This window comes from Penaeus japonicus, unplaced genomic scaffold, assembly GCF_977035675.1.
Source record: "Penaeus japonicus unplaced genomic scaffold, GWHDUDI00000001_assembly GWHDUDI00000038, whole genome shotgun sequence".
Taxonomy (NCBI): domain Eukaryota; kingdom Metazoa; phylum Arthropoda; class Malacostraca; order Decapoda; family Penaeidae; genus Penaeus; species Penaeus japonicus.
The window spans coordinates 1976227-2003299 of NW_028234440.1; the positions used below are offsets into that span (position 1 = coordinate 1976227).

A 27073-nucleotide genomic window follows, 5' to 3' on the forward strand; every position below is an offset into this window, starting at 1 on the left:
GGGGGAGGGCAAGGGGAGGAGGGAGGGGAGAAGGGAGGGGGCAAGGGGAGAAAGGGAGGAGGAAGGGGAGGAGAAACGGGGGAGTGGAGGATTCAAAGAAGGACAATAATGAAGAGATAAAAGAAGGAAGATAGTTACTAAATAAAAAATAAGTAAATAAAAATAATAATCGCCTCATCTTAGGTATTTTTTCTCTCTCTCTCCCTCTCCCTTTCCTTCTCCCCTTCTCTCTCTCTCCACTTTCTTTCTTTATCTCTTCCTCCTTATCTTCATCAGTCTTCTCCACTTCCTTGATATCATTTAAGTATAAGTTATAAATCAGCGGCACAAATGGGGGCAATAAAGTGAGAAAATGGAAAAAAATGAAATAATAATAATAAAAAGACAGTAACATGGATAACGGACAATTAACAATGTAATAAATAGATAACCAATCTGGAACATCCGGGAAATGAGGCAAAAAAAGAAAAAAATATATATGTATATTATATATACATATTATATCATATATATATATATATATATATATATATATATATATATATATATTCAATAAAAAATAGAGCAAAAATGACAGAAAGAGAGAGAGAGGGGGGGGGAGAGAGAGAGAGAGAGAGAAAGAGAAAGAGAAAGAGAAAGAGAGAGAGAAGAAGAGGAGAAAGAAAGAAAGAAAGGAAGAAAAAAAAAACTAAAAAGGCGGTCATTCACTTCGTCAATTTGTCGATTCGCGCCGATCGCGTTCGGATCCGTGGCCAGACGGCTTCGTTTCATGAATCTCGATAACTGGCAAGTGTGATTCCTATCTCTCGCCTGTCACTCAATCACTCCCTACCTCTACCCCCCCTCCTCCCCTCTTTCTACCCACTATCCCCCTCCCCCCTTACCTATATCTTACCTATGTTCCTCTCGTGACGTTCAATGGGAAAACAAATACATATTTATTGAGTACCTAGCCGGTGGTGTGTGTCTGAACACACTGACATGCTTCAACAAAGGGGGTCTCTCTCTGTCACACACACACACACACACACACACACACACACACACATACACACACATACACACACAATGACGCAATGTTACATACACAATCACACATACATACACAGACACACACACACACACACAATGACGCAATGTTATACACACATACATACACACACACACACACACACACACACACACACACACACACACACACTCACACACGTACACATACACATAATGACGCAATGTTACACACACACGCACACACACACGAATCCCCATCATTATCACCATTGACACCACATAATGTTCACTATCACTAGCGGCTCTTATCATGTTTCCTTATCATAACAAGGAATATCATTTACCTATTTACCTATCCGGTTTTAACTACCGGACGAAGGCAAGTCACCTGTTGCATAAAAAAGAGACCTTTCCTAATTGCAGGTGTGCATTCTGTATCGTCTCTGCAACGCGGTTCTAGTTCAACTTATCTCGTTGTTTGGAATGGTTCGGTTCGGCGGTTCGCTTTTTTTCTTTTTTTTTGACTGTGTTATTCTTTTCTTTGCTATTCTACTTGTTTTTTTTTCTTCTTCTACTGCATATCTCTCTCTCTCTCTATCGCTTTCCCCTTTCTTGGTTTGTTTGTTTGTCAACTTCTCTCTCTCTCTCTCTCTCTCTCTCTCTCTCTCTCTCTCTCTCTCTCTCTCTCTCCCTCAACCCCATTCCCCATTTCCTATCTCCGCTCGCTCCCTCGCTCCCCCCCACCATTCCGTCCTTTACATCCGCATGGCTGTGCCTATGCTAATGAGCTCGATAAATCCAAAAAATTGACGTTTTTATCACCAAAAAATTCCTACGGACGGAAGAAAAAAAAAAGGCGAGCGAGGTAAAAAGAGTGAGGGAGGGAGAGAAAGACAGAGAATCAAATGTCACCCTTGTGTCCTCCCTCCCTCCCCCTCCCCCCGTCTCTCTCTCTCTCTCTCTCTCTCTCTCTCTCTCTCTCTCTCTCTTCCTCCGCTTCCCTCTTTGTTGTCAACCAGGTGTGGTTTCTCTAAGTAAGGGGGTAGGGGGGAGGAAGAAGAAGGAAGGAGGTAAGGGGAGGAGAAAAGGGAGAAAGGGGTGGAGAAGGGAAGCTGTAGTCATCACACCCTTTCAAAAATTCCTCAAAGTCATTTCACAAAAACTGGAGGAAATGTTTGGCTCATTTCCACACTCGCCTCTCCCACTTCCCATTTTTGTTTCCTTCCTTTGTCCCTCCCTTCCTCCCTTCTCCCCTCTTCCCCCTTCCCTTTCCCCTCCCTCCATCCCCTCTCTTTTCCTTCCTCTAAACGATATAACATATAAACACAAAAGCTCGCATCGTCATCACCACGTCATCACCCCCCCCCCCTCCACCGAATCGTCATGTCATCAGCGCAGAGTCAAGGGAGTCGTTTCCCGGGAAGGAGTCGTTTTCTTCTCGTTTTTTCCCGTTTTTTTTCATATTCCCTCTATTCTACTTTGGTTTTCCCTCATCTTCCTCATTTTAGTTTGTCCTTAATTTACTTCTATTTTTCGAGATTCTTTGGTCTTCTACGCTGAATTCAATTACTCTTCTTTGTATACCTTCCCCACACTCCTCATCCCCTCTCATTCTCTCTCTCTCTTCCTTCCCCTCACTCCTCAAACCCCTCTCATTCACTCTCTCTTTCATCTCCCTTTTCCTTCCCCTCACTCCTCATTCCCTCTCATTCTCCTCCTTCCTCTCCTCACTCTCTAGCGACCACGACCGCCCTTTCCCCTTCCTTCCCCTCTACTTCGGCCCTCAACCCTGACCTTCTAATTGCCCCCATCTCTGTCCCACCATCATCAATAGTTCTTCTCTCTCTCTCTCTCTCTCTCTCTCTCTCTCTCTCTCTCTCTCTCTCTCTCTCTCTCTCTCTCTCTTTCTCTCTCTTTCTCTCTCTTTCTCTCTCTTTCTCTCTCTTTCTCTTTCTCTTTCTCTTTCTCTTTCTCTTTCTCGTTCTCTCGTTCTCTCGTTCTCTCGTTCTCTCGTTCTCTCTCTCTCTCTCTCTCTCTCTCTCTCTCTCTCTCTCTCTCTCTCTCTCTCTCTCTCTCTCTCGTTCTCTCTCTCTCTCTCTCTCTCTCTCTCTCTCTCTCTCTCTCTCTCTCTCTCTCTCTCTCTCTCTCTCTCTCTCTCTCTCTCTCTCTCTCTCTCTTCCTCACTCCCTCCCTGTTTCTCGTCATTATCCCTCTCCCCTCTCTTTCCCCTTTCTTCTCCCGCCGACCCTAATGCCTCTGCCACTTACCAAGATGTTCCCTCTTCTGTCTCCCCTCGTTTGCTTTCTCGTCTTTTCTCTTGTTATCTTATCCTTGGCTCGTTTCTCCTTGTTATTATCCTCTTTGCTTTCCCCTCTTCTTCGCTACGCCATTCCCCTCTCGCGGCGTCTTCTTTCTCTTCCTTTTCTTTCACCTTCGTCCATTTATCTTGGTCCGTGTTTATCCCCTCCTTCCGTTCTGGATTCTTTGATTCTGTCTCTAGTGTCTCTTGTACTTCGCCTATCTATGTCCAGTCTATTTTCCCCTTTCTCTCTATCCCCGCTGGCATAATCTTTCACTAATCCTCTCTTCTCCCCTCTCTCCCTGCCTTCCTTTATCTCCCCAACTCCTTTTTATTTTCTGCCTTTCCCCTCCTCCTCCCTATCACCTCTTCCCTCACTATTTCCCTCCCTTCTCGTCCCCCCCTTCTTTTTTATCTCCCTTCTCCCTTCTCCCCTCCCGTCCCTCCCTGCCTTTATCTCCCCACGTCCATTTTTCTCCCCTTTCCCATCCCTTCCCGAGCATGTCTTTCTCTCTCTCTCTCTCTCTCTCTCCTCACATCTCCTCCTCTTTTCTCACTGCCTCCCGCGCTCCTCGTCCTCTGCCCTTCCTGCCTCATAAGCGGGAGTGGCGGCCATATTTTACTTGCTGTCAATTACCGAGATTGCTCGCTGGCGCACCTACACCCGCTTTATTGCATCTCCGCCCGCTTGCCGAGGAGGAGGTCGTCGTCGTCGAAGTCGTCGTCGTCAGCGTGTACAGACACAGACAGACACACAGACACATACACTGAAACACAGACACAGACAAAGACACACAGACACAGACAAACAGACACACAGAGGCTTTGTTACATCGGTCACTCGACGGAGGGTGAGAGGGTGAGAGGGCACGGCGCCCCTACGCCGACCGTCTCTCCCCTGCACCTCCTTCGTGTGTTTTCTCAAATGCCTGAATCTTAGAGGATGCATAAGGAAAGGCTTCGAGGGAAACGCATTACGTGGCTCGTACTTGGGCGGCGGAGGAGGAGGCAGAGGCGGCGGCGAAGGAGAGTTTGGGGGTAGGGGTTCTTGGTGATCCCTTTTCTCCATCGTTCTCTCTCTCTCTCTCTCTCTCTCTCTCTCTCTCTCTCTCTCTCTCTGTCTCTGTCTCTGTCTCTGTCTCTGTCTCTGTCTCTGTCTCTGTCTCTGTCTCTGTCTCTGTCTCTCTGTCTGTCTCTGTCTCTGTCTCTGTCTCTGTCTCTGTCTCTGTCTCTGTCTCTGTCTCTGTCTCTGTCTCTGTCTCTGTCTCTGTCTCTGTCTCTGTCTCTGTCTCTGTCTCTGTCTCTGTCTCTGTCTCTGTCTCTGTCTCTGTCTCTGTCTCTGTCTCTCTCGCTCTCTCTCTCGCTCTCTCTCTCTCTCTCTCTCTCTCTCTCTCCCCCTCCTGCTGCTGCCCGCCACGACGCCAGATTTCATTTTCCGGGATCTGTGATGATCCCAGAGCGACTCTTCGGGGACTAATTTTATGGCTGGCCATTGATTGTGATGGCCGGGCTGTTATGGCTGCCGCTGCTCTTGGTAGCGTTGACCCGCCCTCGACCCTCTCTTCTCTCCCCTCCAGCACCAGTTCCACCCCCACTCCCCCCATCCCCCCCTCCTCGGTCGCCCCTCGGACCCTCCCTCTCCAGGTATCTCTCAGTCTTCTCCTTCTTCTGTGTCTGAGATGGTGACTCGTGGGTCATCGTCTCCGGTCCAACACAAACTCTGCTGGTTGGCTCTAGATAAGCACCGCCTTTTTCTCTTCAGTTTCTTTTGTTTTTGTTTTCTTCACTATTCTATAAATCAAAATCCAAACCACATCTCCGCTCTCCTATATTCTCGTATCACTTGGTTTTCTTCGAGTTGATCACCACGAAACACAAAAACATATATTGAAAAAAAATATATATATATATCGGAATACTTTCCTCTACATCGTCACTATGGGAACATCACCTTCCCAGCTCATCACTTTCCCACCATAAAAAGAAAAAAAAAACCCGCCTATTCTCGCAGCATCGTCACCATAGCTTTTCTTCACTAAAATAAACAAAGCCAAACAACCCCCCCGCGTGGGGAAGGAAAAGGAGTCCGAGTACTTACCACGTCTGGGGTGGAGGCGCCGTCGGTGTGTGTGGTGTCGGCGGATGCCCGTCCGGCAGCCACCGCCGATGCGTTATTGTTCGAGTCGCCGGGGCCCAAGACCTCTGGCTTGGGGCCCTCGCGCTCGTCAATCACCAGGTCGATGGGCATTTTACCCTTCAGACAAGAGATGTATCGGTGGCAGAAGTTGTCGCACAGCTCGTGAACCTGCGGGCGGGGGAAGAGAAAAAACAGTCGGGTCAGATATCGGTGTGTCGGTGGCGGCGGTGGCGTCGTCGGGAACGACTCGATTCGGGGCGTCGATTCCCACGAGTTGCGTCGCCACGATTCATCAACGAACTCTCACATGGATCTGACAATCTTACGCACGGAAACTCAAAAAAAAAACAACACAGACTGCAAAACCGAATCCGTAGAAGTCCCGGTCGAGGCGAAAAGCCCGCGTCGGCGTGCGTGCGTTCGGCGAAAAGACGAGTGCGGATGAGACCGTAATCGGCCGCACAGCCTCACGAAACGCACCACGCACCGGCACAAATCCGGATTAAAACGTGCCAACAGGAGTAAACCTTAAATCATCTGCAGCCAATGGTGCCAGCGAGGGGAAAACACGCCTTCGAGGGGATTAGGCGCTCGTGCGGGGCGGGGAGTGTCTACCCCCTTTAACCTGTCACTACCAGACGCCCCAGCGAAGGGGGGGAGGAGGAGGGGGATAGGAGGTAGGGGAGGAGAAAGGATGGGAGGAGGGGGAGGAGAAAGGATGGGAGGAGGTGGAGGAGGAGGGGGATAGGAGGTAGGGGAGGGGGATAGGGGAGGAGGAAGGATGGGAAGAGATGGAGGAAGAGGAGGAGGGAGGTTTAGGGGTAAGGGAACAGCAGGAGGAAGAGGAGGGGTTAGGGGTAGGGGAACAGCAGGAGGAGGAGGGGGAAGAGCGCCAGGACGAAGGGTAGGAGAGAGGGGAGAGAAGAGAGAAGAGGAAGGGACAAAAGGAAAACAAGATCTAGTGAAGGGGGTGGGGGGCAGAAGAGAAGGAAGGGAAGGGGGGTGGGGGGGGGTCGCCTATCCAAGCCAGTTGAATACACGCTCGGCATAAACTTTGCATAAATGATTAACTCCTGAAGAATTAGCAGAGGAATCGTTATGCTCCTTGAGATGGCGGCGGAGGAGGACAGGGAAAAGAACGAGAAAATTATATTATATTATATTATATATATATGTATATATATACATAAATATACATATAATACATATACATATAATATACATATACATATAATATATATACATATATATAATATATATAACATATATATATATAATATAATATATATAATGTATATATATAATAAAATATATAGAATGTATATATATATATATATATATATATATATATATATATATATATATATATATATATTATTATATATATACACATATATATGACATATGTCCCTTCCATCCCCCCTCGCGTCTTGTTTTGCCTTTGGCATATACTGAATATATTGTGTATATAAATAAAGAGCATATAGACCCTACTAGAATATCCAAACTCGTCTTTTCCGTAACCCTTTCAGCAGCAGTCAACACCAGCTGTTCTTGGAGTGGCCGAGGTCGAGGGAGGAGAAAGAGAGACGGAGAAAGAGAGTGGGAGAAAGAGAGAGAGAGATAGAGTAAGAGAGGGGGGAAGACAGAAAGGGACGGGGAGATAAATAGAATGAGGGAGGGAGGGAGGACTGGAGGGAGGGAGGGGAGAAAGGAGAGGAGAGTGAAGGGATAGAGGGGAGGTGATAAGAGAGGAGAGAGAGATAGAGAAAGAGAGAGTAATGAGAGGAGAGAGCAGAGAAATAAAATGAGAAAGAGAAAACGAGGAGAGGAGAGAAGGATAGAAAGCGAGGAGAAGAGAGGAGAGGAGAGGAGAGAGATAGAGATTGAGATAGAGAGAGAGAGAAATGAGACGAGAGAATAGAGAAATAAAAAGAGGGAGAAAGCAAGGAGAAGAGATAAAGAGATAAAGAGAGAAATATATAGAGAGAGAGCGCGAGAGCCCCGCGGGTGATGACGGGATCACGTGCATCGTCTTGTCACGTCAGGAGACACTTAGAGCGCCCGATACGCCGCTGGCGACGTCTTAGCCGTGTCGCCTGACGTGTCAAGGGTGAGGGTGGGGGTGGGGGTGGAGGGTTGGGGGGTAGGGGGGAGGTGTGAAGGGAAATGGAGAACGAAAGCGAGGAGAGGAGTAACATGAGAAGGTGGAAGAGAAAGAGAAAGAGAAAGAGAGAGTGAGAGAGAGAAAACAAGCAAGCGATAACGAGAAGTAAAAATAATAAAAGGATAATATATAAATAATATGTAATATAATATAATATATATATATATATATATATATATATATATATATATATATATATATATATAAACAACCAGAAATTGAAACGCCAAGACTGACGCAGAGAGAACACCAACAACAACAAAAAAAAAAACAACAACAACAAAAACAGTCCAATCTAAACCGGGACGAAGCCAATCAGCCTTTTCCTCTTTGGCGACGCAGATCATGCTAGACATTTTTGGACGCTTCCTTTGAGGGGAAACTCAAGTCTCCCCTCGCCCCTCGCCCTCATCCTCCCCTCACCCTCGGACCCCGTCTACCCTTGCTCTGCCCACGTGCCCTCCTCCTCACCTGTGGGGGTTGTGGGAGGGGGGGAAGGGGAAGGGAGAGAGGGATGGAACATGATGGGGAAGGGAGGGAGGGAGGGAGAGGAAGGGATGAGGGAGGGAGGAGAAGGGAGGGAGGGAAGGATGGTGGGGTGAGGGAGGGAGGGAGGGAAGAATGTTGGGGTAAGGGGAGAGGAGGGAGGGAACATGATGGGGAAGGGAGGGAGGAAGGAGGGTGAGTGAGAAGGTACATGCAATGCTTTACATCTCCCTCTGAATTAAATCATCCTAGGAAACCATTAGCACCGGTGGCGACATGCCGGAAAAAAGAGAGAAGGGGGAGGGGGGAGGGGGAGGAGGAGATGAGTAAGGGGAAGGGGGAGATAAAGATAGAGAGAGAGAGAGGAGGAGGAGAAGGGAAGGTGAGATGAGTAAATGGAATGGTGATAGAGAGAGATGGAGGGAGAGGGAGAGGGGAGGGAGAGGATGAGGGGAGGGGTGAGGGGGTGAGGGGGTGAGGGAGAGAGAGAGGCAAGAGGGGGACGAGGAAGGGCAGAGTTGACAAGCAAGGAAGAAAAAATAATAATAATAAAGATAGAGAGAGCGAGAAACAGAAAGACAAAAGTGTGTTGATGGCCCGAGAGAACCCTTAGGAAAGAGTGCGTTGGCATGAACAGACTCAAGCCCCTCTTTTTGACTCTTGCTAGGCGCGTTTCGAAACCAATAGTTATTACCTGGAAGCTGCGAGATAAGCGAAGTCAAAGGGTGGTCTGAGGGTGGGCGGAGGCTGGGTGGCCCCGAGTGGGTGGGATGTCATAAGGGCAAGCCGTGAGAACATCAAAAGACACACAGATACAGATACACACACACACACACACACACACACACACACACACACACACACACACACACACACACACACACACGCACACACATCCTCCCGACGCCGCATTTTGGCGACACTCACACAAACTAAACGTCATCACCCCTTCGAAGAACTCTGGATACATTCTAGCCTCGGAAACCTAACCCACGGAAAACTACACTTACCCCTATCCCTACCCCTACCCCTATCCCCACCCACCCTCCCACCCCACCCTAACCCCCTACAACACCTCTAAACACTCAAAATGACGTAACGAGAAAATCCGAAAAAAAACAAAAAACAACAACAACCAAAACAACAACAACAAATCAACAAATACCAAAAATAAACGACAAAAGAAAGCGATAATCACCAATCAACTACGGTGTTTCTATTCTTGGGTCCCCGCTGCTACAAAATTGCAAGTGCACCAATAAAGATTGTTGCTCGCACGTTTCAGATACAGGGGTCGTAATTCACCGTCTGATAGCATCTGGCAGCTCCCCGCCGCTCTTGTCGCCACGGTGAGCATTGAATTTTTGTCACGGGGCATTTGCACGGCGCTTATTTATTTCGTCGGCCGGGAGATTGCGACTTATTTAAATACTCTCGTAACTAAAGTGAACTTATTAAAGAGGACGACACTGGTCTGCGAAGTAAGAGCGAAAGTGAGATATGGAGGGAAAGAGAGGAGGGGAAGTAGGGGGGAAGGGGGAAGGGTGGAGGGGGAGTGGGGGAAGGAGGAGGGGGAGTGGGGGGAGGAAAGGAGGGTAGGGAGGAAGTGGGAGAGAACGAAAGAATGAGAGAAAGCAAAAGATAGAAGAGGGAGGAAGAAAGCGAAGAAAAAGAGAAAGAGAGAGAGGGAAATTAAAGAAAAAGAAAGAGCGAGAGAGAGAGATTAAAAAGAGAATAAAAGAGAGAGAGAGAGAGAGAGAGAGAGAGAGAGAGAGAGAGAGAGAGAGAGAGAGAGAGAGAGAGAGAGAGAGAGAGAGAGAGAGAGAGAGAGAGAGAGAGAGAGAGAGAGAGAGAGAGAGAGAGAGAGAGAGAGAGAGAGAGAGAGAGAGAGAGAGAGAGAGAGAGAGAGAGAAAGAATAAGAAAGACACAGAAGAGAAAGTGAAAGAGAGAGCGAGAGCGAATGCTGGGCATACGAGAGAGGGGGTAAAACTGCCAGACAAGCTCCTCTATAATTGAACTCCCGGGCACATGCCATGCCACTGCAGCGTCTATACAAAAACATCTTTCTAATCCACCATACACGCTGTTTTTCCCTCCCCTTCCCCCCCCTACTCCCCCCTTGAGCTTCCTCTCCTCTAGTCGCTTCTTAGGAGGAAAAAAGTTGGCATCTCGTTCAATTACTAAGGAGTAGTGGTTACTGCCATACGTACACGTGTACATATACTTACAAGAACATATGTACACACGAACACGCACGGACATACGCACGCACGGACACACGGACACACACACACACACACACACACACACACACACACACACACACACACACACATGCACATACACATACACACACACACACGTGCAATACCTACTCACAACCGCTTAATATATGCAAATCAGTGTATGCAAGAGCACAGCTGTTCTCTAAAAAACAAGAACAAAAAAAAAAAAAAAATCCCACAAGCTCACCAAAATCGACCAACTTTCAATCACTCGACAACCAAAATTATGACAAATTTCCTCCTCGCGGCAGTCGAAGAAGAAGAAGAAAAAGAAAGAAAACGAGCAAGAAGGAATGAGAATACGGATCAGCTGATCGCCGCAGCCCAGCTGATCGGCCAAACAAATGTGGCCGACGTTGCTGTTCCTCCTCTTCCTGGCGCCTTATTTGATTTCGATCTCCTCCTCCAAAAGGCACAAGGCGTGACAAAGGCCACCTCTCGGCACGCCCCGAATGGCACGAGGAAGCACGGGAAGAATTTACATACGTACTTGTGCTTGGACTCTGCTCAGACAACTAGATTTAAGATTGTATGGGCGCAGTCACGTGATTTTCCTTTCCTTACAGGACGCAATTTCAAATAATTTCTAGAATCCGTGAACGGGATATATACACATTCATATATATATATGGATGCAGATAATAAACCAGACAGGACACATTATAAGCCAAAAAGAACAAAAATACCAGTACCAATAAAGAAATAACCAGAAAATAAAAATAAAAGGAAATGCAGAGAAACTTCCCACCGGAAAGGAATGAAAAGTGAAAATCGTACTTTTTCAAATGGCCGTGAAAAGCCTATGATGCGAAATAGCGTACAGAGAAGTTAGTGGATGAGGAGGAGGAGGAAGAGAGGAAAGTAAAAACTTGTTTTCCTTGCTGTTGGCTGGCAGAGGTACAAGATTTGGGAGGGAAGGAGAGACAGACAGAGAGAGAGAGAGAGGGAGAGTGGAAAACATATCTCTATCTTCAAGGAATATGGAGAGAGAGAGAGAGAGAGAGAGAGAGAGAGAGAGAGAGAGAGAGAAATCACTAATAGAGATAAACCTAAAATAAATAAGAAAAGGTTAACCGTGAAACCATCTCATTAACCCGAGATTAACGAAACCTACAGGACTTCATAACATTACATAAAAAACCGCCGTAAATATATTGTCAGATCCATGCGGAATTACAATCAAAATCACACAAGTATAATACTAAAAAAATAAATAAAAACAACTAACCAAACAATAATTTACTAATAATGATAACAACAATTTACTAATATTGATTACAATAATTTCCTAATATTGATAACAACAACAGCAACAAATATAATCACAACAATATCAATAATAACAAGAACAATGAATGATAATAATGATAAAGAGAACTGCACGCAAGAACAAGCAGCGTGTCAAGACTGCCTCCACGAAATCATTAAGCCTTACCTTTTCTAACTCTAAGAGGTGAAACCGAAGAACCTGAATCGCTTGAACCATCTGTAGGGAGAGATTTAAAAGAGGCGCGGCTTAGTCACACATACACAAAGTTTGGATTATAATAATAAAGGGCCTTAAAATATATGCGTACATACGTATATATACGGACAGACTGACATAAACATAAACACACGGACATACATACACACACACACACACTCAAAACAATGCACATTTGGATACCATTATCATCTGTAGCAAAATCCTTATCATCCCCATCCATGCTAACAGAGAACCCACAAGACATTAGGATAAAAGAAATACCTCAAGATATAAAGACAACGTACCAGGTGTTGGTTAATTCCTTAATCTAACCATTTGGATGTCATTATCCTCGGTAACAAAATACCCGTCAGCCACATCCCTCCTAACAGTGGATTCTCATAACCAGCTACAGATATCTTCTTTAATGATTCAAAGAATCAAGGATTTAATCCAGGGGCTTTTTGCGGATTATCCTACCGCGGGTGTCGACAAGCCATACGTCTATTAGCCAGATCAAAGCCTGGATAATGATGGTGTTTGTCCGCAATGGGGGTTTGTAAAAGCTGCGTTTTCTTCTCTCTCTCTGTCTCTCTATTTCCTATGCGTCTTTTTTATTCATTCAATCTGAAGTTAATTTAATCCGAGAACGAGCCGATAGTGATGATGATCTCCGTCCTTGAACTCTCGAGTCATTCTTTGAATAGAACGACCTTTCTTTTTTTAAACGCAAGTTTATTCTCCTAAAGGCCTGGGTCCCTTCGCCCCTTCCCCCTCCCCCTCCCCGCCGAGAACCACGGCGTCCTAACCCTCCTCTTCCTCTTCCTCTTCTCGCCGCCGCCGCCGCAGCCGGCCACAGGAGCGCGAGGAGGCCCTGGCAGAGCGGCGCGGGCCTTGAGACGGGGCCAGATGAGCTTCCCCAAACAGCTGAGCTCCACTCGTCTCTCCACATGATTAGTCGTGCAACAACAGCGACTGCTTTCAACTGCGCCTTGGGAGCTCACTGCCCTCCACTGCCCTCCACGCCCCTCCGGTCCCTCCGCGGCGGCCGAGCTCAACGTTCACTCGGCCGCCGCCCGGGTCTGGTCGCGCCGCCCGGGCCGAGCGGGAATCCTCGTCGCCCTGCGGCCAACTGCCTCCATGATGCTTCTGCAACACATTTGCATATTAACAGGCAGGGCGCATCCGCCGTGAGCCGCCACGACCAGCCAGCCAGCCCGGCCGAACGCACCAATCAAACAAAATGGCGCTCTATCACAGCCCCTTGAGCAGGCCCCGCTATACCGGCCGCCGCCCTCGCTACAGCGGACGCCCCGGACACTGACGACGCACGGTGGCGGCCGCCGCATGGACGCATGACGAAGGGACGGGACCACCATGCACCACGCATGACGCCCATGGCTGCGACACAACTCCAGCCGCCCAGCGCCGCCCGGCTCGTCCGTGGGCGCCGCGACAGGTGGCGGCCGCGCTCGCATCATGCCCTCCGCGCACAGGTACACTATGCCGCCGCGGACAGCTGCTGCGGCATTGTGGGCACTGCTGGTCCCACCATTTATCTCCCGCTAATTATCGCCTCCTGAGGCTGGCTCCTATCTACCACGCTCACTACGCAGGACCTCCAAGGAGCCCCTTTCGTTACCTCTCGACCTATAACCTTTCCTGTTACCTACAGCATTCGTCTTTACCTGGTAATTTTCTTTATTGCAGTTAATCTTATTAATTACCTGTAACCTTCAGCTTAACTTATAACCTTCACCTTAAATCCTTTTGTCCTTTAATTAACTCTTTAAGACTTAGCAAGTCATCTTTTCCGCTACTGAACGGAACAGAGAGAGAGTGAAACACACGCCCTTACCTGACCTTACAAATAGATAAAGAGATTAATAATACTGATTACCGTTATCATGAAAAGCTGTATTATATGAGGAAATATATATAATACATATATATATATATATATATATATATATATATATATATATATATATATATATATATATATATATATACATATATATACGTCAATGTTTAGGCACCGGCTCTTGTCAACACCCGAAATTTCTACATAATAGTCCTAGTAATAGTTTCCCCATTATCCGCTTCTAGAAGGGAAAACACAAACAAACACAGAGGGAAGAAAATCACTGCAAAATAAAACTCTGACTATTAGCCTATTAAAAATTGTGCAAAATAATATAGGCCTATCCCTAAAAGACGAAATAAACACAATTAATTAATATTAGGTGGGATTTTCCACGACCTGGTTAAGTTTTTTAGTTTTCATTTTTCTTAGCAACATCTTACGTTAAACAGACACATTGCACATATATACATTTAAATATCTTCTTTAATAACTAGTTAGAGTTACAAAATTAAACATTCATCAACTTAGTAACACAAATACCACATTGCTTAATATTAATAAATTTATGGAATTATGCATTTATACATTAGATTTCTGAGGTCCATGTATCATACATTTTAAACATACTTTATATTATATTTACACATGGTTACATAGACATATAAATGCTTACTAATCATACACATGTATAATCAAATACTTAAACAGTTATATATCCATATAACTTTTACTTAATCTAGATTTGCTTTTTAAATATAAATCTAAGAAAATAATTCTCCACTCTTTAATCACTTAATCCAAAGATGACTAAATACACACCAAAAATAAACAATAAACACAAAAAAAGAGAGAAAGACAGACAGAGAGAGAGAGAGAGAGAGAGAGAGAGAGAGAGAGAGAGAGAGAGAGAGAGAGAGAGAGAGAGAGAGAGAGAGAGAGAGAGAGAGAGAGAGAGAGAGAGAGAGAGAGAGAGAATAAGAGAGAGAAAGAGAGAATAAGAGAGAGAAAGAAAGACAGAGAGAGAGAACGAGAGAGAATAAGAGAGAGAATAAGAGAGAGAGAGAGAATAAGAGAGAGAATAAGAGAGAGCAAGAGAGAGAGAAAAAGCTTTGGCGCCTTTACTTACTAAACTATCAAGCTCTGGATTTGCCTGATAATAGGGTTTCTCCTGTCTAATCTGCAAAAAGCAAAATTCACGGGCTAAGTTTCGACTCTCGCACAAGAGGCTGGCTACTTAAAAACCCGCCCGCGGATTCCTAGGTGGGCGGGTGGGTGGGTGGGTGGATGGGGTGAATGGGTGGGGTGAGCGGGGTGAGTGGGGTGGGTGGATTGAGGGGTGTATGGGTGGGTGGGTTGATGTAGGGAGGGTTAAGGATTTGGGGTAGATTGGGAGGGGGAAAGGGGGGGGGGGTGAGAGGTAGGTAGAGAGAGAAGACCATAGAATATGAGGAGAATAGGAGAGAGAGAGAGATAGACAGAGAGAGAGAGAGAGAGAGAGAGAGAGAGAGAGAGAGAGAGAGAGAGAGAGAGAGAGAGAGAGAGAGAGAGAGAGAGAGAGAGAGAGAGAGAGAGAGAGAGAGAGAGAGAGAAAGAGAGAGAGAGAGAGAGAGAGAAAGAGAGAGAAAAAAAGAGAGAAAGAAAGAGAAAGAAGAGAACGGTAAAGAAAGAAAATACAATACAACAAAAACAAAAAGAGAAGAGAAGAAACAGAAAAAAGAGAGAATAGTGAACAGAGGAGAAAGCAAAGCAAAGTAAAAGCAAAGCAAAGCAAAGGAATAGGAATAGGAAGAACGAAGCTAAACCCTGGCGAGTGACGTTGACACATGATAGTAGTGCTGATGATGGTGATGATGGTGATGGTGATGATGATGACGGTGACTTACCATGCTGTCAACTTCGGGATGTGAGTAGTAGTAGGGTTTCTCGTGACGGAGCTGCCCGGTGAGGGAGAAACAACACCACTTAAGTTGCATTTTTGAATCTATTTTTTTTTTACTTTCTTTTTTCTTTTTTTTTCTTTCGGGAGGGGTGGGTGTGTGGGTGGGGGTGGGTGGGGATGAGGGTGGGGGTGGGGTTGGGGGTAAGGGTGGCTGGTTAAGAGGATGAGGTTGGGATGTGGATGGGGGTGGGGGAGGGGGGAGGGGGGAGGGCATGGGGGTGTGGAGGTGGGATGGGGATGGGGGGTTAATGAGTGAATGAATAGGGAGTTTTGATTAAGTGATAAATAATATTAATAAATATCAAATTAGGAGGTAGAAATAAGAGAAAATGGCCGATAAAGACAAGGGACAAAACGCAAAAATTGGGAACAAAAGGAATAAAAATAATAATAGTAATAGTAATAGTAATAATAATAATAATAATTATTATTATTATTATCATTATTATTATAAAATAATAATAACAAAAAATATATAACTAAAACAAACCCAAACAGTGAATGGCAGGTAAGGATGGGGGGTAGTGGGCGAGGGGGGAGGGAGAGGGGGCGGAGCGATGAAGACGGAGAAATACATAAGGTGATAAATAGGTGAATAAAGGTATGAGTGATAATGGAACGTGGAACAAGCAAACGTAAAGAGACCCAAAACAAAATGGAAGAAGTATTTTTACGAACTAATTTTTAAAAAATCAAACACATCGAAAAAAAATTATAATGAACAATTGCACTTCATGAAAAAAATAGAATGATTCAAAACTTCCATTAAGTTTTTTGGGGTCATAGTTACGTTGCAAATATCATGATAAATGCTAAAAAATTTACATTGATATACCACCTGCAAAGGAAATTTTGTAAAAGACATACACATATAGGGTATTGCATTAATTAAATTGATGATTCTATGTGATCAATTTTTGTCTGATATATCAAGATGAATACTTTCTTTTAAAAAATATATCAATATCATCACAGTTTTACGTTAAATATTGTCATGTTCAAGGAAAATATATTTCATGAAATACAAATACAAATTGTGAGCAAATATATATGGTTTATTTCCTAATGCCTTATAACTATAACATCTTACAAATAGACAAATCTTATTCGAATAAGGACAAGACAGGAAGGACTCAGGTAAGGAGACAGGAAGGAGATGAATCAACAGGGAGGCTCGTCACGCCTTCAAAATAGGTGACTATTAGAGAGGTTACTCACACTCACACTCACACTCACACGCACGCACGCACGCACACACACAGACACACACACACACAGACACACACGCACGCACACGCACACACACTTTCTCTCTCCCTCTAATAGCCGCCGTAGAGCATGCAATCGTCACGATGACCCAATATAAGAACATATATTCGATCGGATTATCACTGGAAGGTTTTCATAGCTTAGGGTTATGCCCCCCCCCCCCTCTCCCATCCAATTCCCCTCCCTTTCGTCCCTCTTTTCCTTAATGCTCTCCTTTCCCCTTCCCCCTTTTCCCCTTCCCATCTTTCCCCTCACTTGGTGTCTACGTGTACTTGAAGTTTTTTTTTCTTTTTTTTTCATTCGCTCTCTGCACATCTCTCAAAGACTGTTCCTTATTTAGTTCTTCTTGGTATTCGGTTTCTTCTGAAAATAAATTTTCTGTTGTTCTGTTGTTCTTCTGTTGTAGATCACGTGATGGAAACGAGTATCACAAATCACTATCACACTCACCATGGTATGTACAATGGACACTGAACACTTTGTACATTTTTTTTTCTTCTTTTTTCTTTCTCTCTTTTCTTTTTATTCCTATCACTTTGTTTCTTGTGTGCTGCCATAATTCATTTCCAATGTGCTTCTTGTCTTCCACGTTATTTTTTTCTCTCTCTCCTCTTCTTTGTTCTCTCTCTCTCTCTTTCTCTCTTTCGCTCATCTTATATCAAAGCAAATGGCATTGGCGGTTCGAGGAGACATATCGGCACTAAATTAGCATCTTGTAACAAGTTGCACAAACAACACTTCTCGGCGAGCGGCAGAATGCAACATCTGTGCCCGGGGAAAACTTATCAAAGAATACAAAACACATGTAAATAACCACTAACGACATAAACAAAACAAACCACGGGCCAAAAGCCACTGCACTAACCATTCTAATCTGCCTTTTTCTCGCTTGCTTCTTTTCCTATGATTTTTATATTTTTTTTCTTTCTTTCTTTTCTGTTTTATCTTTTATTTTTTTCGCTTCTGACACGGGAATAAGACATAGATTCTTGCAGAAGGAGGAAACTTCTTTCTCCTTCCTTGGATTTATTTTTTGTTTTTTGTTTACAGATACAGTTAGTTTCAGTCTTAAATACGCCCCCACACTCCCTAATACCCCTCTCGCCCTCACCCTCACCCTTCTCCTCCCCTCCTCTCTATTGTTGCAATCTCTTTCTCCCAAACACCTCTTTCACCCTCTCCCTCCCCCCTCACCTCCTTCCACTTTCTTCACCTCTCTTTCTCCACCCGCTAGCGTCTGCATGACCAATTGCACAAGAAGGAGAGACCACAATTTGCAGCCGGTGAAAAGTTCGATCACCCCCCCATCGCCCCCCCATTTATTTCTTCCCCCTCCCCCCCCCCCCCCTTCCCCTGCCCTCTTGCCCTGTATTAGCCTACAAAACTATAGGAAATATGCATGAACGTGTGTGTGTGTGTGTGTGTGTGTGTGTGTGTGTGTGTGTGTGTGTGTGTGTGTGTGTGTGTGTGTGTGTGTGTGTGTGTGTGTGTGTGTGTGTGTGTGTGTGCGTTTTAAAACTGCCTAAATGAATGAACAGGGATATTAATTAATGGAGAGGGGTAAATAGACAAAATAAATATATCCGACCCCTAAAAATTAGACCCACGATAAAGAAAAAGGAAAAAAATAATAAAAAAATTAAAACAATACCTCTCCATCACCACCAGACATCACCCTTCCCCTTTTCCCCTTTCCCCTCTGCTTTATCCCAAACCCTTGCTTCCCCTCATCCATTCCCCCCCTCTCTTACCCCTCCCTTCCCTTCCCCCCATATATCCTCATCCCTATAAGCCCCCCCACTTTACCCTCTTCATACCCAGATCCACCAGAGAAGAGGAGGGTAGGAGGAGTATTGGGGAGGGGGGGGCAGGGCTATTGGTAGGGCAGAAAGGTAGAGAGAGAGAAAAAGGGAGATCATCCCCCTCACTCCCATCCCCACCCCTACCCCACTACCCCTCCATGACAGGGAGATCATCCCCTCACCCCCACCCTCACCTCTACCCCTACCCCCCTACCCCTCCATGACATCGCCCCTGACCGATAAATTCGTGTTTAGTGCTCCGGAGTAGATTTTTGCATTCCCGTATGATGTTCCAGCCATTTTAGCAGACTTTACACTACTCGTTATAATTTGTAATGGATGTCAGAGGGGCAGAGAGGGGAAGGGGAAGGGGTAGGGGTAGGGGTAGGGGAAGGGGAAAGGGCAGAGAGGGGAAGGGGAAGGGGAAAGGGGGAAGGGGAAGGGGGAGAGGAGGGGAGGGGAAAGGGGTGATTGACATTCCTGATTCTGGGTGTCAAAAGGGGTGCCGGAGGTCGAAAATGTGGAGAGAAAGAGAAAGAGGAAGAGACACAGAGAGAGAGAGAGAGAGAGAGAGAGTAGCGAGACAGAACAAGACAATAGAGTAGAGTATCAAAGAAAGAAAAAAACATGACGGAATAAAGAAAAAGAGAAATGAAAAGTAAAGAGTAGGAAGGAAAAAAAAATAATAAAAAAGTGAAGGACGGGCAAAGTAAAACCAGAATAGAAAGCTGGGAAGTGGAGCGATAAAATACACTGCGTAGAAGGGGAGGAGAGACGGAGAGAGGGAGAGGGAGGAATAAATACCAACAGAGAGATAAAAGAGTGAGTAGGGAAAACCACGAAAGAAAAGGAGGGGGGGATAACCCTTGTGATATAGTGAGTAAAAGAGAGAGAGAGAGAGAGAGAGAGAGAGAGAGAGAGAGAGAGAGAGAGAGAGAGAGAGAGAGAGAGAGAGAGAGAGAGAGAGAGAGAAATACAGATAGATAGATATTGAAAGAGAGCGAGAGTGAGAGAGAACGAGGGCGAGAGAGAACGAGGGCGAGAGAGAGCGAGAGAGAGAGAAAGAAGAACTCCCTTAGGATGAAGACAGTAAACCTTGAAATGGTCTCCGCCAGCTAATTAATTAGCCCATAAAATTCAAGTGACATTTCCTCGTTAGTCAAAAATGCTTTTATAAACTTCGTCGAAAATTTGGTTTCCATTTTATGGTTCCACAATGAATACTTCGCCCTCCCCCCCCCCTTTCCCCCCCTCACTAACCACCCCATACCATCCCCCATACCCTACGACCCATTCCCCCCTTCCCTCCCCTCTCCACCCCCACCCCCCAAACTTAAAACGCAAAAAAAAGGGAACACACACACAGTCGAAAAGTGGAGCCCTCGGAGGCAACCCGGAGCCCTGGTTTCCGGCCGGCGGGTCACCTACCTGTCCAATGCAATACACCTCACAGCTTCGAGGCCACTGGCAATCAATACACCGCAACGCTCTACACTCATACACTGGCCATACATCCAGCGCGTTCTTCACTCATACACTCGGCGACCTTGTGTGCTGTAGCTAAAAATTGGTGGTATTTGATGTGTGTATGTATGATTGTATGTATGTACGTATATTCACATATCATATACATATGTATATATACACGCACGTATACATACATACAAACACACACACACACATATTATATATATATATATATATATATATATATATATATATATATATATAATTATACATATATACATTATATATATTATATATATTATACATATATATATTATATATATTATACATATATATACACATATAAATACATATACATAGCTATATATATATACACACTCATATATACATAGACACATTTATAAATATCCATATATATAAAGACAGACAAATATTCAAAAACACACAACTTACACCCAGGATTGTTAAGACATTTATCTACCTACATACACACATACACTCAAACATGGACACATCATACAAGCACACGCGCACACAAACACATACAGATAGTGACAGCCCCTCCCCCCTCTCCTCCCTTACCCCCTCCCGCCCACTATTTCTCCCTCTCTCGCAAACCTAATGGTGTTCCAAATAATGCAGAAATCCCGCGCGCATGACCCTCGCATGAGCGTCAAAAAATAGCTCAAATATATAAACAAAAAGCGTGTAATGCACATACGCTTTCCATACCCGGCGGGGGGGAGGGGGGGAGGGGATGCTGCAAGCGGGCCAAATTGGTATTACATTTCAACGGGAAAAATTGTTAAAACGTTAACAGCGTTAGTGCCAAAGCTGTCCTTAATTGGTGCTTTATAATTAGTGATCAAGAGAGGGTCACGATACCTCTATAACGACTGCCGGTCATTAAATAATAACAGTAATAACATAATTCACCCATTTACATTATTAACAACCGCCATCATTTTCCGTGTAAAACCGGAAAATTAATGTAGAATCGAACGCTGTCCTTGCATTAAATTATACACGTTGGAGAGGGAGCGGCCGGGGTGTGAGTAAACAGTGTCACTCCTGGACCTCTCTCTCTCTCTCTCTCTCTCTCTCTCTCTGTGTCTCTCTGTCTCTGTCTCTGTCTCTGTCTCTGTCTCTGTCTCTGTCTCTGTCTCTCTCTCTCTCTCTCTCTCTCTGTCTTTCTTTCCCTCTCCCTCTACCTCTCTATCTGTATCTGTATCTGTATCTGTATCTCTGTCTCTGTTTTTCTCTTTCTCTCTCTCAAGAAAACAAATGAAGTCCGTTTCCCGCGCTGACTCGCTCGAGGAGTCACCCGAACGCCGCCACGACTCGAAGGGGGGGAGGGGGAGGAGGGAGAGGGACACAGCGGGTTCTCTTCGTATTACAGTTATTACTACGCCTTACCGTGACATTCCGTACTAAAATATATTGTTGCTTATTACTCTCGTCGCAGGGGGGCTCAGGGAAAGGGGATGGAGGAGGAGAGGGGAGGGGGGGAGGGGAAGGGGGAAGAGGAGGAGGAGGAGGAAGAAGGCACTCCGTGACGCCGACATAGAGGAAATGTCGGCGGGCCATTGTGCTCGCGCTTGACGGGTTATCAAACGCTCGCATTAATTCAGGGGAGGGGGGAGAGAGGGGGGAGGGGATGGGGGGCGAGAGAGGCGCAAAACAAAACAAGCTGCATGAGTGGGATGATGAGGGGGAGGGGGAGGGGGGACTATCCCTCTCCTTAACCTCAACAATTTAGATATACTGTTAGTTTAATCTCTTTTTTTTCTAATGTATATGTTTTTCTCTTTCTCTCTCTCTCTCTCTCTCTCTTTCTTTTTAAATAAATATAAAGCTTTCATCAGACCGACTCCCGGTAACCATTCTTGCACGATATGCATTTTACCTGTACGATAATTATCCCTCGGTTTACGCACTGCCACATGTACAATAACTGTCGCTCTGTACTCAACGCTTTTAAACCCGCCGCCGCCGCTACCGCTACCGCCACCGCTATCACCACTACCGCCGCTACCGCTATCGCCGCCTCTATTCTCCTTCAAGCCAACACATTTACGCTAAATACATCAAAAGAAAAAGAAAAAAAAACATGGCGGTGTGTTTTGCCTCCCATTTTGCCTCGTTGGCCGCCAACATATGGGCTCTCGGCACTGGCTGACTCCTGAGCACTCGGCGGGCGGGGAATATCATCACAAATGGAGATAATTCGAAATCGTGCTCGGATAGATATGAATATTCAGATTGCAGACGCGCGCACACGGAGACAAACATATTAACAGATAAACACACCCACTCACACTCACCCTTACCTTCCCCCCCCCCCTCTCTCTCTCTCACACACATACACATACACACACACACACACACACACACACACATACACACACGCACACACACACAACCCCTTTGTCGACCGTACCGTGCCTCCCACCGCCCTAAGGCTGATAATTTCCCGTACAACAAAAACAAAACAAACAATAAACAGGGGAGGGAAAAAATCGGCCGCCGCCACAGCAAGCCGCTTGTACTTAACAAATTACACCCCGGGCGGCAGAGAGTGCCATCCATCATCGGGCCGTAATGTCGAAAATCCTATAATAGACAAGGGAATCTTCACTCATCGCGACGACGGGGGGGATGAATCGAGTCGTTCCTCCCTACCCTCCCTCCCTCCCCCTTCCCCTTGCCCCCCCATCAGACACCCTCTCTACACTCACCTCCACCCCCCTCCCTCTCCCCCCCTCCTCCCCCGCCATTATATGTAGAAACAAGTCGAGTCTTCGATGTGCGGGAAACGACACTATTTCCTCAACGAGTTCCTATTTGGCTACAATTTCGGAGAACAGAGGACATACAATGGCATACCTATTTCTCCTATTTCCCCCTCACAGCAGACTTCCTGGGGGGCGAGGGGGCGCGGTAGGGGGAGGGGGGAGGAGGAGAGAAAATAGGAGAGAGAGAGCATAGGAACGCAGCGCTCATCCTGTCAACAGATGAATATACTCACTCAACACAACGGAACAAAACGATTCACTTTTTTTCCCTTCTCTCTCTCTCTCTTTCTCTCTCTGTCTTTACTTTTCTTTCATTCTCTCTTCTTTTCTCTCGTTCTCGTTCTTTCTCGCTGTCTCTCTTTTTCTTCCTTTTTCCGTCTCTCTCTCTCTCTCTCTCTCTCTCTCTCTCCCCACCACATCATCAAAACAAGACAGAAAATCATATTATTCGGCAACCTCCATCTCCCCCCTTCCTTCCTTTTCCTTCCCCTTTCCCCTCCCTTCCCTCCCCCTCCCCCCCATTTCTGAATTACTCGGAAGCACCAAGCAGCGTTTATAGGCCTCGTGCGGAACCCTCGATTCTAGGCTTCATCGGCCTCGTATCCGCTAGCATTTCCGCTACGACTCCGGTTCGTAGGGGGGAGGGAGAAGAGAGGAGAGGAGAGGAGTAAGGGAGGGATGGTGGAGAAGAGGGAGGGGAGAAAAACGGGGAGAGGGAGCGATGGAGAGACGGAGAGAAAAAAAAAGGGGGAGAGGGGAAAGAGAGGAAGAGAGGGACACAGACAGACAACAGACAGACAGACGGAGAAAGAGAGAAAAAGATGCCCCTTTCTGCCTGACGCGAAACCATCGATTTGGCGACGCCTCTTGGACACTTCCGATCCGCTGGCCCGTGAGAGACGAAGCGGAGTATCGGACAATTTACAGCCAAAGCCGAGGCCGGAGCAAGGCTATCGGACGCAGATGGCCCTAGACGGGGAACAGCCATTACATTATTATATTACGTACTTTATACATGAATTTGTGCATATTATGTATATAACTATATCTATAAGTGTACAGCATGTGTGTGTCTGTTTGTCTATAGTAGTAATGTGTGTGTGTGTGTGTGTGTGTGTGTGTGTGTGTGTGTGTGTGTGTGTGTGTGTGTGTGTGTGTGTGTGTGTGTGTGTGTGTGTGTGTGTGTGTCCCTTTCTATCCCCCAAAACCACCAATCCAGACAGGCATGAGCGGCCTCCGCCCTCCGCCCGCCGCCCGCCGCCCTTACCGCTCAGACGTAAATGAGAAAAAAGAAACCTGGCATCACTTAGCAATAATGAATGGCTCAGCTCTGAGGAGGCGCTTTGAAACAGAAATTCGCAACGACAAGCTCTCGTTTCCGGTGATAACACACTCTCTCTCTCTCTCTCTCTCTCTCTCTCTCTCTCTCTCTCTCTCTCTCTCTCTCTCTCTCTCTCTCTCTCTCTCTCTCTCTCTCTCTCTCTCTCTCTCTACATATACATCATGGTCTCTTGTAGGAAAAATAAAGGCAAAAGGATTCCCTCGCAACATGAACTCGTGTAGCGATAAAGCGCTGCAGCAACTCGGGGGGGCCTGTCTCTCCTAGCGGAAAATTCGCTACCGCCAGAACCCCGTTTCCCTTCTAATACGACCCGTCGTTTCCTCGAACCACTCGCGGCAACAATAATCAGAAACGACAACCGTCCTCAACTACAAAAACAAAAACAACAACAACAACAGCAACGAACGACAACAAGCGAACGAGAGCCGAGAGCTATAATCGGGTTCCGTGACGTCACTCCCGGGCGCTATGACGAGCCATATCTCAGTCGTATCTCCCCGTAATCTGCTAACGCTGCCCTCTGCTTCCCCTGGAACAAGGGGAGGAGGGAGGAAAGGAGAGGAGGAGGGAGAAAAGGAGAGGAGGAGGGAGGAAAGGAGAGGAGGAGGGAAAGAAAAGGAGGGAGAAAAGGAGAGGAAGAGGGAAAGAAGAGGAGAGGAGGAGGGAGAAAAGGAGAGGAGAAGGGAGAAAGGAGGGTATGAAGAGGAGAGGAAAAGGGAAAGAAGAGGAGAGAAGGGAAAGGAGATGAGAGAAGAAAGAAAGGAGGGGACGAAGAGGGGAGGAGAAGGGAAAGAAGATGAGTGGAGAAGGGAAAGGAGATGAGAGGAGAAGGGAGTAAGGAGGAGAGGAATAGGCCAAGAGAGAAGAGAAAAAGAAAGGTTGAAAAAAGAAAGAAAACAAGACAAGACAGAAACAGAGGAAGAGGAAAAGAGAAAGAATAAAAAGGAAAAGAGCAAGAGGAGGAAGAGGAGAGGGGAAAAGAACTCGACCCTGAGAGAGGACACACTCGCCTGACCCCCGAATGGGAAAGAAACACAAAAGGGGAAAAACACAGGACGATCAATGGGGGGGAAAGCGAGAAGAGGGGAAAATAAAGACAAAAAAGGAAAAGGAGCAGTGAAGAGAGGGGAAAACAGAAAAGAAAATAATCCAGAATAAATGAAGAGAGAAATGAATGTCAAAGGAAACAAAGAAGCGACAACTTTGAAAGGAAGAAGAACAGCCAAATAAAGAGACAAATTAAGAAACAGAGAGAGAGCGAGAGAGAGAGACGGAAAGAGAAAGAAAGAGAAAGAAAGAGAGAGAAAGAGAGAGAGAGAGAGACGGAAAGAGAGAGAAAGAGAGAGAAAGAGAGACGGAAAGAGAAAGAAAGAGAGAGACAGACAGAGAGAGAGAGGGAGAGAGAGAGAGAGGGAGAGAGAGAGAGAGGAGAAGAGGAGAGAATGAGAGACGAAAGAGAAAGAGAGATAGCGGAGATAGGAGACAGACAGAGAGAGAGAGGGAGAGAGAGGAAAGAGGAGGACACCCCAGAGACCTTACAGGGACCTTAAATGAGGTACTTGGGGGAGCCTGCGACCTTGATTGGTTACATGAGATCACTCGAGATGTGAGGAGGAGCAAGAGGAGGAGATGGAAGAAGAGGCAGAGGAGGGAAGAGGGAAAGGAGGAGGAGATGTAGGAAGAGGAGATGGAAGAAGATGGGGAGAATGGAGAGGAGGATGTGGAGAGGATAGAAGGTGAGGGGGAGAATGGAGAGGAGGAGATGGATGAAGAGGGGGAGAAAGGAGAGGAGGAAGTAGTTAAATGAAAAGGACAGGAATATACGAACACAAAACCCCCAAAAGTACAAGTTACAGCGATCACCAACAACAAGCGCGGCCGACGAATAACCACGCCAACCAACAACACACAACACAAACTGCAAAAAGGGGAAATACCCTCTTCTCCCCTCTCCTACTTCCCCTCTTCTCCTTCCCCCTTCTTCCATCCACCTTCATAGCCCGAATAGCGAAGGGTCGGAGAGGAACAAGGGGGAGAAAGGATGTGAAGACGACACATAAATATATATTTAGATATTTTCCTCCGGACGCATCGGGATGGGAGGGAGGGAGGGAGGGGAGGTATGGGGTAGGGGGAGGCCTAGGGGGAAAAAAATAAAGAGAGATCGTAGGGTAGGCCTCGATATTTCATAGGTCTGAATCACTTACGCAAAGGGGGGGAGGGAGGGAGGGACTTGGAGAGAGAAAGAGGAGAGAGGAAGAGGGGAGAGGGAGGGAGAGGGAGGGAGAGGGAGAGAAAGAGTAAAACGACTGCTAGGTTTCGGTCCCGCCTATGTATTTTGTCCAATTGCTATGATATTTAGGCCTATTCCAAAAGCTTGTTCTTCTTCATCCGTCCATCACCCGCTCCTCTTTATTCCTAAATCATCACTATCTCTCCCAAATCATCTACTTATCCCGCGTTCAATATTCCATTTCCCAAGAATTATGCATAAGTTAGAACCGAAAAAAAATCAAATCTCAAACACGGGTGAAAATAAATAAAGGCTAGGGTACGGTTGCGAATCCAAGCTTCCTAGGTCAATCTCGCGACCGGAAATAAGCCCAGCGGGGTGACCGGATCTGACCCCGTGTGACATACTCCAAAGGAAGCTGTGGTACTGCCAGGTCACGGTGCCAATGTGACCCAGAATGCGAGGGTGACCACGAAGCTAGGGTGAGTTCCCTTGCCCCCTACCC

General features: G+C 46.1%; 1 protein-coding gene across 12 annotated transcripts in view; it reads right to left on the reverse strand.

Annotated features, from left to right (window-relative positions):
* Positions 1-27073, reverse strand: part of hth (Meis homeobox homothorax) — a 541136-nt gene that overhangs the window by 463945 nt on the left and 50118 nt on the right. For 10 of the 12 annotated variants that reach the window (XM_086532858.1, XM_086532857.1, XM_043026120.2 and 7 more), the window contains exons 4-6: positions 14848-14898; positions 11822-11872; positions 5409-5615 (exon numbers count right to left, since the gene is read on the reverse strand). In XM_086532858.1, coding sequence (XP_086388984.1) covers positions 5409-5615; positions 11822-11872; positions 14848-14898 — 309 coding nt within the window. Of the gene's footprint in view, positions 1-5408; positions 5616-11821; positions 11873-14847; positions 14899-15604; positions 15656-27073 lie in introns of all 12 variants that reach the window. The other 2 variants (XM_086532856.1, XM_043026098.2) reach the window with 1 other exon arrangement.